The following is a 15267-nucleotide window of genomic DNA, read 5'->3' as shown; positions in this document are numbered from 1 at the left end:
TGGCATAAAAATTTTTTTCTTGCGCAAAAAAAAATTTATATAATGTGCATGATGTTAGGTAAGTTTAAGAATGAATAAAATATATTGAAATCTAGAATCTCGATCTGTTATTTTTTTGAAACTACCATGTCAACGTAATTACCGATGCATAGAACAAGTATTTTTCAATCTTTCCTGCTCCATTTCTTTTTTCTTTGAAAAAATATTTTTAAAAAATTTCCTACACTAAGTTTCCTCAAAAAAATTGCATGCATATAGGCCCTAAAATAATGATCATTTCATTTTTTAAGTACTTCATCTCCATATTTGTTTTTATGTATCCATGTGTTGTATAGAATATTTACGTAACCATTCACATAAAAGGTAACCTCCACAAAAAAATTTTTAAAAAAACCATTCAAAATACTCAAAAGAAGATAATTTACCTATAGAAATTATATAGGACTGTTCCCATAGTTTTTCTTCTTCTTCATATGCAAACAGGGCGCATAAAAGTTTTATGTGCCCCAGCCTTTAAAAAGGCCAAAATCCTAACCCTAACCTATTTTCTTCTCCCCGCCGCCCCTCTATTCCACCCTCCTCTCCTACGACCACTCCTTGCTCGATCTCCTCTCAATCTCTCTAGTGATTTGGATATTTTTGATGGATTTATATACTTTATATGATCCAGTTGATCTCCAAAACCGATCTAACAGATATTGCCAAATTTCTGCTAAAGTCATTCTTAATGCTGAAAATTTTTTATATTCATTTATGGTATGTCCCGCAAATATAATATCTTGTATTTTTTGATTCATTATTTCGATATGCTTAATCATATTAACATTCGGCTCCATTCTATATTCATCTAACTGCCTCACTGTCTCCCCAATCCGTTCCCGTTGTCCTCTTATTCTTATAGCTATTAGGGTTCTGAGTATAAGCACCATTTTTTTCTATAACAATAAAGAAATTAGAAAAAATATGATAAAGCCATCCAAAATATCTTAAAATATAAATGTAACTACAAATAAAATATCAATGGTGATTATCCATGATCAATATAATTACAATTCCTTTTTCTAACATATTTTCTATCATAGATTATCATTATTATTAAAATAATGCTTAATATAAAATCAACGAGAATGTTCACATGATCATATTTCAATATACAAAAAATACAATCAATATTATATTTTTTTTGTTATGAATACATCATTATATATTTATATTAACATATGTTTACATAATACATACAAACATATTTTCGCACACTAAAAAATATAGCTAATAATATATTCTATCTTTTCAAATATATCACTGCATATTAATATCATTATATGTTTACATAACAAAACATTGTACTACATCAGTACATCAAAAAAGAAACAAAATCTGAAAGATAGATAGATATTTTTAAAGCTAAACAACACACTCCAATGAAGATGGCTAAACAAAATTTTTCCCTACTGATGACCTGACATCTGAATAGAACATTCTTTTATACCTAGCAACTTCTTCCACCAACGTATCATAGTCGGTTTTCAACTGCCAATATCGTTCAGTGGATAGATTGTAGTTTCGTAGCAACTCCCTATGGTTATTCCAAAGAGTATCATAAGTTGCACTGACAATCTCATACATTTGCTTATAATGTTTCTTCTCCAGATAATTCACATCGTCAATTTCCAATCCAAAGCAATTTTTTAGTTCATTTATCGCAAATGTAGCCGTCATTTCATCGGATTCAACCTGTATCAACCTTGCAAAACCTCATACCCTCATGGATTCAAAAGCATTATAATACTGTACTCGAATCTGTTCCAGAGCAAGGTCCACGTAAGGTCTCAAAAGCCCACCATCCTCGGTATGTAGCCCATATGTCGGAGGCAAAAGACTTACTTTGTCACTAACCTCTTGCAGCAAAAGTTTCGATGAAATTTTTATCAAATCGATGTCTGTCATTACAAAGGATGATAAAACTAGCATTTTATAAAAAATTATAGTATTTTTTAAAATTTTTATTATAGTATTTATGCTAAGGGAAAAAAAGGTATAAATTTTTTATACTTTTTTTCCTAAATAACAAATATGATCAAAACAGGAGAAAAAGAGTGGAACACAAAAATATATATATGTATATAATCTATTTATTTGCAAAATCAAATAAAAATGCAACAAAAAAAAAGAAATATTAAACCTATAAATACATCAATCGTCAGTTTTTTTGGACATAAAAATTTTTTTGTTGTCCAAAAAGAAATTTATATAATGTGCATGACGTTGGGTAAGTTTAAGAACAAATAAAAATATATTGAAATTTAGAATCTCAATTTATTATTTTTGTGGGAACTGCCATGTTAACACAATTGTCGATGCACAGAACAGGTATTTTTTAATCTTTCCTACTCCATTTCTTTTTTTACAAAAAAATATTTTTTAAAAAAATTTCTATGCTAAGTTTCCTCAAAAAAATTGCATGCGTGCAGGCCCTAAAACAATGATCATTTTCCAGCCTTTAAAAAGGCCAAAATGCTAATCCTAACCCATTTTCTTCTCCCCGTCGCCCCTCTATTCCACCCTCCTCTCCTCCGACCACTCCTTCCTCGATCCCCTCTCAATCTCTCCTGTGATTTCGATATTTTCGATGAATTTCTATTTTGGGTTACAGGTCTCCCTCCTTTCTTCAACAGATCTCCTCTCAATCTGCATGGGAGACGGGGTAGGAGAAGGTGGTGAGGAGCGGGGTTTCAACCAGGAATGCATTCCGTAGCGACCCAAGGGTGAAGGGCTGACCGATCATGGGTGCTTAGAATCCCATCACAGGCAGTGACAATGGTGAGGCATTGGCATGCCTCTTCAAGGCGAGGTATACCTTCAATATTCCCTTTCCATACATCTTCAAGGTGAGGCATCGGCATACCGGTACCTTTCACCACCATCCATCTTCTTCTATCTATCTTTTTCATTAATTATTTATGATTTTTCCCTTTTTTTCTCTTGGATTTCCTTTATTCTACCTTATCCATGGGCTTTTCCTCTCCCTTCTGCCTTACCTCCTCCCTTCCCTCCTCTGCCACCACCACCTATGAAACCCTAACCCCAACCTTCCCTCTTCTGCTGCGGCCACCTGTGAAACCCCAACTCTAACCCTAAACTTTTTTTTTCCTTGAATTTCCTCTATTCCATCTTACCCATGAGCTTTTCCTCTCCCTTTCGCCTTACCTCCTCCCTTTCCTCCTCCGCCACCACTACCTATGGAACCCTCACCCTAACCTTGCCCCCTCTACCATGCGCCACCTGTGAAACCCCAACTCTAACCCTAAACCTTAACCATATCTCTAATCCTAACCCTATTCACAAATCCAAATACAACCCCTAACCCAAACCCAATTCTAAACCCTGACCCTCACAACAAATCCAACCTAACCCGATCCAATTAACTGACTGCCTCAGCCTGTCGACCCGATAACCCGTCACCATTACTCGATAACCTGTAACACAAAAAAATACGTCCAACAACCCACAACCCGAATCCACTTAACCCTAGCTGATAACCCACAACCCACATCCGCTAACTCATGAACCCAAACCTGGTGGCCGATCCATTAACAAACCCATTAACGGACCTGTTAACCTCTATTTGTTTCTCTTCTTGATCGAAACCTGTTTCCTCCCTGCATTTTTTTTCCCTGTTTTATTCAAGCCATCTACTATGGATCTTCCAATATGATTATCTCCGTTTCACTCTTTTCCATCATCCATTATACCTATTCCTAACATTCTAATCTCAACTTTTTAGGCACTGGAAGGCTACTACTGTAGCAACCGTGCTTCCCTTTTTTTTGACACTAGAAGGCTACTGCACTATAGCAGCAACCGTGCCTCCCTTTTTTTGGCACCGGAAGGCTAGTACACTGCACCAGCAACTGTGCTTTCCTTTTTATTTTTTGGCATTGGAAGGCTATTGCTTACCAACAGCAACTGTGCCTCATTTTTTCTTAAACCCTATTTCTTTTCTTTCTTCCTACGGCCATTGTGGAAGGCTGACAAACCCTAGCAGCAACCTTTGTCCATCCCTTCCTTCCCAAATGATGTTCAAAATTAGGGGGTGGAAGGCTACCCAAAGGAAAGTAGCAACCCCCCTCACTTTGCTGATAAGGAACCGAATGAAGTTCCTAATATGATGTCCTAAAAAAATCTAAAAGCTATTGGATTCTATACATACCAAACTGATGGGGGCAACAAAAATCCATAATAAATGATAAACAAAACCAAAAAAAAATAACGTCACTACAAAACTGACCTCACTGTATTCTACCAATTTTCTTTCAAGCGATCTAATAAAATAGCAAAGAAATAATTATTTTTTGAAGAATTGAAAACAAAACTACATAGCTCAAAATCAATGAAAAATGCACTATTCTCTTACCTTCCTTTCTGATTTTCAGACCTTTTTGCTCCCTCGGTCTCTCCCTGCACCTATATATATCGGTCTGATGGAGAAGCACTGTCTTTTCTGTCCGTTTCATCTATTCACCAATCTTATTTCAAAATCCTCATGTATCTACTTAAGCATGCACCCAAATATTTTTGCTTGCCAAACACTCTCTCTTAATTAAGAGACTTCCTATGCTGTCTCTTCCAAACCGATGTGGTTTTTCCCCCTCCTCTCTCGGTGCCTTTTATCTCCTACAAGGATCTGACATGGCATTGACATGGCTCCCATCAACACCAACAACGATGGTTTGGTCCTCCCGAATCATGTAATGTCAACTTAGAAAGTATGATGATGGGATCATTCTCGGATGACAGCAAACATTCTCCTCCTGCTCCAGCAAATTCTTCCATGCTGGTCAAGGAAAAATTTTTTTTTTTTTACTTCCTTAAAACCTGTTGACTTTTTTTTACTTCTTCAAAAGAGAGCTCAGTACCCCTCCCAAATTTATGACACGCAATAGGCCAAAATATTGATGCACATCATGCTCTTGTGCTGGGAGAGGTCAGAGCTCTCCTTTCATGTATTGTATAGATATAAATATAGTATAGATATCGGATGTCGATCTTGGTGCATCACTCGGACTCCACTTTTCGAGCAATTTGGAAGCTCACCAAAAGATATTGTCATTTAGATTGTGCAGCATCTAGCATTAGTAATCTATATTATATATATTAAAATGAAGACATTAGTCTCCATCCTCCACGTGTGTAGTTTTTATCAAGCACCATTCGCTATGTCTCCTCGCTACCCATAACTTGAAAACCCACGATGATGGATTTTTTGTGCTTCTGCATTTGACACATGGAGAGGGGAAGAATTATTGTCGTTGTTCTTGGTGTTGGTGATCGTCGAGGGTAAGATGGCGGGCGAGGTCGGGAGAGGCAGAGAGGGAGAGGAGGTGGAAAGCGATGGAAGAGATCCTTACATAGCTGGTGAGTGAGAGGGGGAGGACATCGGTGGTGGAGGGGTGGAAGGAGAGGGAGGCAGCGAGGTAGGCTTGTGGAAGGGGGACTGTAATGGGAGGAGCTCGAGGGCATGGAAAGCAGCCCAGGAGGCATTGAGGCCATGGATGGAGGAGAGGTACGTCGGCTTCTGGAGGGTGATAGCCTTGGTATTGGGGTCTAAGGAGTGGATCTCTATAAGGGCTACTGCATGCATACCTACATAGCAGAGTACTGAGGTAAACAGAGAGACAATAGGGCTAGGGTTAGGAGAAGGGTCAAGATTCAAGGAGTTCTTTGTGAAAAGAGAATAGGAAAGAGTGAGAACCGATGCCTGGGGGCACTGGTGGGCATTCTTGGAGATAGCGATGAGAATGGCCCAGATGCCAGGGTTGGGGTTCTGGACGAACTGGTCGGAGAACTTACGGGCGACAGCACGGATCTTGTCCTTTGAGCTCACCGACGGGATCAATGCAGTAAACACCTCATGCTTCGTGGGATCACCAGCGGAGTCCACCGCCATTGCGATCCTTGGGGTTGGAAAGAGTGGCTTCGGAGTAGAGGAGGGTGGGGCGAGTAGTGAAGTGACGGAAAAAAAATATCACGGCTTTCGTATCCAGGAAGCGGCTGGGGAGCTCCCTGGCGAGGTGCGATTGGATATCTAGGGGCATACACCTGAGTGCAGATTTGGACCTCTGTCCTATCATGATTATGGAGATTTGGTCCAGTCAGGTGGCTAATCGGTTCGATCCGAATAAGAAACAGACTCAGATCGACGCCGATTGTCTGTGTAGCTTTTGGACACTTCCTATTAATTCATCCAATTCTTTTGTCGCCCAAACTTCCAAGAAATAGTCATTGGCACATGAAAAGAGAGGAGAGAGCAAACTCTGGAGATGAAGAGTAAAATAGAGAAGAACGAATGTTAATATAGGAAGAGGGTGAGAATTTTAGGAGGAGCTAGGCCGTAAGAGGCTTATGGGGAACCCCAGATTTAGAAAAAAAATGAACTAGCTTATAATCCAAACTATGCACAAAATATATTTTTTAATATTTTAATTATTTTTAAAATATATATAGAATAGATATTAATAAATTAATAAAATAAAATATTTTTTCAAAAAAAAATTGCATCCTGTGTCATGCATGGGGTTATAAGCTAGTTTGATAGAAAATGGGGACTACATAGTATTTATTAGAGTTGATTATGGGCTGGGCCTCGGGACTAAACTCTATTTATTTTTAATCGGGCTTTGGATTAGATCTATGTAAAATTTGATATTTTTTTAGCCCACACATATCCCATGATTAGGTCTAATGTTTGTTTGTCAGTCTATCTTTTAAATACGGATGGGCTATAATCTTTTCTATATAGTAAGTACTTTGACTTCCAAATACTTCTCTGCTGATTCATCAGCTTCTTGGTTTTTGTTCTTGGAGATAGATTTTATGGGATGTTTGGTATTGGGTGATCAACTTAAAATCAAAGATGATGTGAGTGAAGAAATGTGATCACCATGTTTGGTTATATTGTGGTGATTCTAAATCACCTCTACTTGTCAAATCATCTCTATATATGTAACATTGTTGGAACACCAATCCTCATGCTCCCTCCTATGCGGTAGACGGCTCACTTATGGAGACGTTACATCTTTTTTTTTTTTTTTTTTTGGTATAAGCAGATGCTTACACTGATCTAGCATAAATACATCTCAAAAGATTAAAGAATAGAATATTCTACAGTGCTCCTGGGCATATCTGACCCTAGCGCCAGATCCAAACTCTTTGGCACCATTATACGAAATGCTTCCAATCCTAGAGAAGATTAAGATCTTTAATTGGCTTTGTTACAGTAATAAATTCCTTACAGCTAACAACCTTGTCAAGAAAGGTGTTGAAGGTCCAAGATCTTATCCATTGTGTTCAAATCATGCCAAAACTTTAGATCACTTCACGCGGACTTGCTAATACTCCGATCACATTGCAACATTCCTTCGGAAGACCTGAACGTGCATCATCTTCATACTAATCTGCACGACCTTGGGAATAATTGGAGAGCTCCCTTTATAAGGATCAGGCCATAGCATATGATGCTATAATCTCCCCGGAATATGGTGTGTTTGGAAGGAGCATAATTTGAACACAATGATAGTCTATCAGTTTACCTATTCAAAGATTGGATGTCTATCAACCGAAGCGCCGAGATCAATAATCTATCATCCAGCTGATCATGCAATGATACTGATCACCCACCCTGCAGATCCTTTTCTTCTCATATCATAGGATATCACCACGGACGCCCTAAAGTTTAAGCATGTAATAGTAGAACTTTCTTCCGAGAACATGGTGGTCGCCATGTCTAACCACGTGACCATACAAACCAAGATTTTTAATGGTGCATAGATATCACTTTAAGTGTTGTACATCCCTGTATGGTTGCCATCAGAAGATGGATGGCTATAAAATAATGCAGACCATCTATGATACTCTAGCTGCTCATAGATCACCATCTTATTTAATAGCCATTCATTTTTTAATGATAGCTATTTGGTGTTGCTTCGTGATGATATCCATGGCTTTTGTGATCTAATCCTTCCACGTGACCATACAAACCAAGATTTTTTATGGTGCCCAGATATCACTATAAAGTGTTGTACATCCCTGTATGGTTGCCATCAGAAGATGGATGGCTATAAAATAATGCAGGCCATGTATGATACTCTAGCTGCTCATAGATCACCATCTTATTTAATAGCCATTCATTTTTTAATGATAGCTATTCGGTGCTGCTTCTCGACGATATCCATGGCTTTTGTGACCTAATCCTTAGTTAAGGGAGGACTACCCCCCCCATGTACTTATAATCACCAAACGACCACAATTCCTTTATACCAAAACCTTAATGAAAATACGGGGAAGTAACTTATTTCCTCCATAACTCTTTAGAAAAAGAAATCCTTCTTTTAAGCCCGATGCCATCCCATTGAATATTATTCAAATTTTTGATACACATTGATAGGATCGTGCCATAGGCAAATCAACAAAGTCAGTTCCGCTCCTAACAATCTGGGAAAATACTTAATTTGGATCAGTTTTACGCACGCATAGGGAGTTACTATTGCAAATGCCGATACGAGCATGAGCTTAAATTTTTATTTTAACCATATTGTCAAGTCTATTTAGATTGTACCCGGTTCATTGGGTCATTGAGACCCATGCTTGGGTGGTTAATGACTCTAACCTCGATTCACAACCCTTTGGAACTTACAATTTTGTATGGAGTATTTGAGCTGGGTCTAAATTACATGACATCAACAGGCTGCAAAAATGCTTGCTAGATTCTACATGACCATAGTCAGACTGGGATCCAGTGAATTTATGTTTAGGCTCCAAACTAGACCAAGATTTCTGAGTCAGAGTTGGCCACAGCGTTCCTTAGATCAAGTTTAAGAGTTGAGTTTTCCATGATTAAATTTAATATTGACTAAACTATATGGATTCATCCCATTCCAAAAGTAACTGAAGATTTCAGGCTTGCATTAAACATTCTTGATTTTTCACTCAACCAGATCAGTAGAAAGACATGCTTTAACACAAACCAATGGATTAGATAAAAAAAGGCGACAATCCAAGTAATAGACCTAAAACTTTGGCAAACTGAAGACCACCGAAGTTACAGGTCTGCCCAATCTGACCAATCCTTACCCATCAGACATATGGGCCAATTGATTAAGCCATCACCTATCATTTGGTTGTCCTCGTGACATCCTTAGTTACTACCAGCCATGGGCATTGATTAGAGAAATTATTTGTTGGAATTTATTTTATCATCCAGACTTTGTACAATCGAATAAAAAAAACGTGAATCATATATATATTTTCAACGGAGCTTGGATGACAGTAATTTTTTTCTATTTAAAATTTTAATAACAATTTTTATTTTGATTTTTTAATCAGAATAAATATAGTGATTTTTTTATTGGATGATGTAAAGTTCAGATGGTAAATAACTTTAATAAATAATTTCTTGATTGATTAAGGCACTTGGGGGAAGGGTATCTTCTTATTTTAAAATTTGAGCCTAAGGTATTTTCTTCCAAAAGACAGAAGAGAGGACCCTCTCTCTCTCTCTCTCTCTCTCTCTCTCTTTACCTTCTTTTGTTTTTGGTGTTTCCGAATGCCATCCAAAAGTAGGCAAACAATAGGTCTGGATCCATGTCCATCACTATTCACCACGTAGCACAATAAGTACTTTGAGGGCCATCACAACCCCTAACTACCGTAGTGGCAGGGCCCAAGAGCACAAACGTGTCTCTCTTTTAGGGGCCCCAGCGCTAGTCCTTTCATCATGTGAGCTTCATGAATTCTCAAATTTACAGACAAGACGTGCCCTATTCATTAATTGGAAGGGGTAAAGTAGGAACATGCTTTCCATAAAAAAAGAAAAAAGAAAAAAGAAAGTAGGAACATGTTTGGTTTAGGTGCAGGAGACGGGAATACTTCTTAGAAAACCGCAGCGCCCACCTTGAACTGAATAAGTGCAGATTTGAAAATAATTAAATTAATTCTTTAAAGGTGATCAATAATTTCATGTACTTTATAAAGCAGCAGCAGCATTGTTTGTAAATATGTTCCTTTATGCAAAGCCAACTTTAGAAAAGGGGAGTGATAAGAAAGCAGGAGTTGGTATTTAATAATTCTAAATGGGACATTGAGCTAGTTAGAAGGATAAATATTGGCGAATGAATGCCTAATACAATTTTATAGTCTCACAAGGCTATACACTAATTTAGCTTGTAATTTTATAGTTGAAAGGACTCCTGCATTTTCAAATAATAATAAAGAAAATTACTTCTAGAAAAAAGCTTTAGTTAATTCTAGAAATATTGATTCAACAAGAAGTTTCCAATCTTTCTCATGATAACAATTGAGAACCACAAATCACTTTCAAAAATATAATGCAAGCAGTATCTTTGTCAAACATCTATGACATCTCGAAAAATATTTATCGAGTATCATGAGGCCTATCAAGACTTTGAAATTTTCCCATGAGTATATATTAAGAGACTTTAAAAAGAAAAATGCTTTCATCTTTCTTTCTAATAATCATTTAGCTCACCAAGCAATCTCTTATATTAGTTGATTTCTCTGCTATTATAAGAGGCTTCAAAAAAAGAAAATGGTTTCATTTTTCTTACTAATAATCATTTAGCTCATTAAGTATCTCTTATATCAGTTGATTTCTTTGCTGCAGGAATTAGAAATCCCCTGGTCAAACTAGGTCATAGCCGGACTTTGCTCATAGCCTGTTCAATGATTGTTTGTATATAATAGACACGTCACTCACACATTTGTATTTTTGCCTAGTAGATAAGAGTATAGGACAAAGTGCACTAATGATGAGGATGATCAGCTTCCAACACCTTCCATCAAAGAAAAGATCAGCTATTTTACCCAAAAAAAAAAAGAAGAAAAGATCAGCTTCCAACACCACTTGTTCACATGACAATCTTAGTAATTAAACTTTGATCACGAATCTTATTCTCATCCTTACAACATCATGCCAGGAAAGGATGCCAAGAAGCAAAGTCTCCAGGATGTATCACATGAAAAATGTTTCATTTGCCCCTTCACCTTTCCCATATTTATCAATTATAGCACTATCAGAGCTAACCAATCAAATCAGGATATATAAGAAACAAACATTGACTATTATAAATATCCAATAGCTTCGTCATGAAACTAAGATTTATTTTACCACGTAGATCACCACTCCCAAGTGCTTAGTGCAGCCTTTCCAACCATGGTGACTTCATTTGAAGAAAATAAATTTAATTATTTTATCCATAAAAAAAGCATTAAAAAATAATTTATTTCAACATGTAGAAAAGTAGTCAATATCCTCAAGCCCTTAGTGGCAAAACACACATTAGTGGTTAGATAACATGTGGAACCATATGCTATAATTTAAGATGCTTGAATTTGCTAACATCATGTAGCATGTGAAGAAAGGAACAGTATTTTGCCCATCAAATCATAATCCAATTCAAATTAATTAAAAATAAATAAAATTAGTCAAATTTGATAATAGAGTTTTTTTTTTTTTTTTTGATCGAAGATAATAAAGTAACTTTCAAACACCATCAAGTAGGCAGCAGCCTTTACCAAAAAAACATCAAGTAGGTAGCAGCCTACTTCAATAATAACAACAATTTAAGAGGCAATAAAAACTTAAAAATAATAAAGGCAGAGATAAGTTTTAAATGTACATCAAATATGCAAATGTCCGAAAGAACAGGATCTAGAAAGATATCATAGTTACCCTTGTTCTTTAAACATAGTATCTTTCTCTTCTCATTTTCTTTACTTGAAAAAAGAAAAAGGTACACCAAAATCACTGAGACAGCATCACGACCGGCTTCGATCCATACAGCAAAAAGTATCCGACAGCAAACGCGTTCCCGCACGCCAAAATTAACTGCCAACAAAATTCAAATATCTCCAAAATCCCACTATTTCTATAATTGCTTTTTCTTTCTTTCTTTTTTAATTTTTGTTTTTTCAAACCCTTCGATTTCTTTCCAGCAGTCCCTCCAAGACGACCCTTTTCTTCTCGTCTTCCTCCACCTCGTTCCGCCGGAGCCCCGGCGGCCCCACCGCAGTGGGGTTCTCCACCGCCAATCCGGCGTCGGATTTCCGTCGAGGAACGAGGCATAGCAACGACGACGTCCACAGGATCGCGTAGAGGCGTCCACAGAACACCATCACCAATAGGCTTAGGAGGAGGAGGAAGATCCCGGTGGCCGAACCGTAATACCTGGCCGGCGGCGGTGGCAGGGGATTCTTCGATTTAGACCTGGGCGACGCCCTTTTCCTCCGGAGCTCCGGCTTCGGTTTGGGCTCTGGTTCTCGAAACGAGGAAGAGGACGCCGAGGACAAGCAAGAAGAGGAGGCGGACGATGACGTCAACGACCACGACGAGTACGGGGACAAGATCGCGTCCTCCGTACGATCGTTGCCGTCCGAAGATTTCCCGCTCATTTCCGCCGCCGGTTTATCTTCAGAGGCCATCCGCCCGCTTCGATTCTGAACGAAATTAGGCCAAAAACCCATCAGAAATCGAATTTCGATTCCAAATTCGAATCAAAATCCATATAGTTTAACGACATAACGCGATACCAGAGAGGAAACAAACACCGCCGATCTGAAGATCTTCGCGAGAAACCGGCGGTCGAACCGCCGCCGTCGGTGGCGGCGGGCCTCCGGCGCGAGAACATCCGTCCTCCTAGAGGATCCAGTGGAGCTCTCTCCTGTCTCCACGGACGCCTCCTTCTCCAGCGGATCGATGGCGCCGAAACAGAGGAAATGGCCGTTCCGCTTCCTTCTCGTACTCATCGCTTCCCGGAGATCTAGGAGACGATTTCGATTCCACCAAAGGAGAGAAAGTGGCAAGAGAAGAGATTTCTAGGGTCGGGTTTAGAATTCAGGGAGGAGCATCGCGTTTCTATATCGGGGAAAGGAGATAGAGGAAGAGAGAGGGGTTGGTGGCGTTTCGGAGAGGTGGGTGGGAAGCCGGCGAAGGCGGCGTATCGGTCCGCCTCCCTCGTCCGTTTGTCGTCTCCTCCGTTATCCGCGAGAAGCGATTGGGCCGCCGGGTTATAAGGGCGAAGGTCGTGCTGCCCGGACTGCCCGGAGTACCCGTAACCAGCACGTCGTGGATGGGGTTACCCTCTCCGGTCCGTTATTGAGCCACAGTCAGTTGAGACTTGCGACATGATCTCTCTGTCCGTTGACCTAGGGTCATCTACGTCTTTGTTTTGACTTGGTTGCCCCTCCTTCTTAGGCGTAGGTGACACTCGGACAGGGGTATTTTGGTCTTTTAGCATTGAGGGGCCGACCATAATTTATTGGTTTGACCGGGTGCATGTGTCGCACGTGTCTTTATTTGACGGAAATGCCCTGGGAGTTACTGAACCTTCCGCGATCGAAAGCGTTCTCCCCCATTGCCCTATAATTTTAAGTGAGTTCTATAAAAAGTATAATTTTTAATTTTCATACAAAAGATTTTTTTTTTTTTAAAGAAACGGAGCCCTGTTTAGTTAGATATTTCTCAAAAAAAAAAAAAAAGTAAAGCTTGAAGCAGCCCTCAAAATGGAAGATTTTGATCATACGAATCTCAACCATCCCTATGGAGAATGGCCAGACAACCATTTCAGAATGTTAACTTCCGTCTAATATTTATTTCAGAATAAAAACTCTTCAAATTTTTAAAAAAAGATAATTTTTTTTAAAAAAAATTTAGACAAGAATGAGAGCTAACACCATTGAAATTTCTTAACAGAATGGATCATGTGACCTGCACATGACTCTCCTTATATTTGATGTGGCATAGCTTAAGAAAAAAAATAAAAAATAAAAAGAGAAAAGGACTCTTTGATTGTGCCCTCCTGACTCTTCGTGCCCTTAGACGCCAAACGGCCTTTGAAGATCACACTTCTTCGTGCTTCGCCAATTCGGATTCGATTACAGAGAAATTTCGAAGACTTCACGAACACTGCGAGAGAAGCAAACCCGCCTTGTAGATACTCAAACTCTAGACTTTGAGTCAGAGATGAGGTTCCCAAAGAAGACGATGGAGGATGAGAAAGGAAAAAAAGGCATTGAGATATTTTGGTATGTTGATCATGATTTTATTATATTGAAACCTCAGCAAGTATAGAGTTTAAGATTGACCGCCTTCTAGAAGAGAAATTTTGGCAATACTTTGATACTGTATTGGATGAAATACTATATATGTTTCCATCAGCTAAGAAACAAGCGACAAAATATCTTGATCAAAATATTATTATTATGGTAGGAGTAGATTTTTCTACAACATTAATGATTTTAATCAGTTCTTAATTATAGTTATACCGCATGTACTAAAATTGTCATTCGCTTCTCATATGAGTAGCCAGACGCATGGGTGTACGGAAAAAGTGTTGTAATGCTTGTAATCTGAAATTAGTGTAGAATAATGCTTTGTTTATGCAGAAAAGAGTGTGGTAATCATAATCTTCCTTTCTTTATTTATTGCTACAGAATGGTGTACTAAAAAATAATTTACTTTGGTCAGAGTAACGGACACCGAGGAAGGGAAGATTAGTCAACAGTTAAAAGATCATTAGGTTAATGGTTATCTTGTTTATCTATTGCTTTCACGGCTAGTTGTACCAAACAACTGTTGACTCTGTCTCTTTCCCTAGTGCTGGTTGGCCTTGAGCAACATCGAGCAATCAGACAAACTATTTCACGTTACAAGAATTCTAGTATATTAATATACATAAGTATTATCAGAAGGCTTTTTTGCAATGAAATAATATCACTACTTAGCTATCCAAGATTGCCTGCTCTTGTTTCTGGATTGTCTCTTGTATGACTTTGGTGACAGGGGACAACTCATGTAATGCCAATGCCCATCGTCATCTTCTTCAACTAGCTAGCCATCTTGATGTTACAGGGTGCATCCCCTAATGCATTTAGACCTACTCCTCTCTAAAACTCACCGCCTTTTAGAAGGAATAGACGAATAGCTTGACAACCCCAGCTTCATGGGATTCATGTACTCATCACACAATATACACGATGACCCTTCTACTGATTCTCGCAGGGCCGTATTTTTCACATAAAGGAATGATTGATCTTCTTTTACCACATCAAAAATAAGATCGAATATTGCACAACTTTCAAAGCATTCTGTTGGAGCAAATCAACTTTCGACTCCGATTCTACATCAGCCGAATGAACATATTACTCCGACTCATAATCGATTGACTGACCGATAGTCGGCTATTATCAATCAAC

At 38.4% G+C, this 15267-nt stretch overlaps 1 protein-coding gene across 1 annotated transcript; it reads right to left on the bottom strand.

The window, feature by feature from the left end:
• Positions 1-11636: 11636 nt before the first annotated feature.
• On the bottom strand, positions 11637-13010 carry LOC105046974 (uncharacterized). The gene is made up of 2 exons (XM_010925726.4): positions 12604-13010; positions 11637-12510 (listed from the first exon to the last, which is right to left on the bottom strand). Exons 1-2 carry the CDS (start codon positions 12817-12819, stop codon positions 11986-11988), a joined length of 741 nt encoding a protein of 246 aa, XP_010924028.1. The 5' UTR covers positions 12820-13010; the 3' UTR covers positions 11637-11985.
• Positions 13011-15267: the final 2257 nt, after the last annotated feature.

Source organism: Elaeis guineensis, chromosome 6 (genome assembly GCF_000442705.2).
Source record: "Elaeis guineensis isolate ETL-2024a chromosome 6, EG11, whole genome shotgun sequence".
In the NCBI taxonomy this organism is placed as follows: domain Eukaryota; kingdom Viridiplantae; phylum Streptophyta; class Magnoliopsida; order Arecales; family Arecaceae; genus Elaeis; species Elaeis guineensis.
The sequence above is the reverse complement of the archived record's forward strand: the minus strand, read 5'-3'. Positions and strand labels throughout refer to the sequence as shown.

Bases quoted from the DNA above. Each gene is read 5' to 3' on its own strand.
- LOC105046974 (XM_010925726.4), bottom strand. From the start codon at position 12,819: ATGAGTACGAGAAGGAAGCGGAACGGCCATTTCCTCTGTTTCGGCGCC. The intron at 12,511-12,603 runs GTATCGCGTTAT...AATTTCGTTCAG, and splicing joins CGGTGTTTGTTTCCTCTCTG to AATCGAAGCGGGCGGATGGC.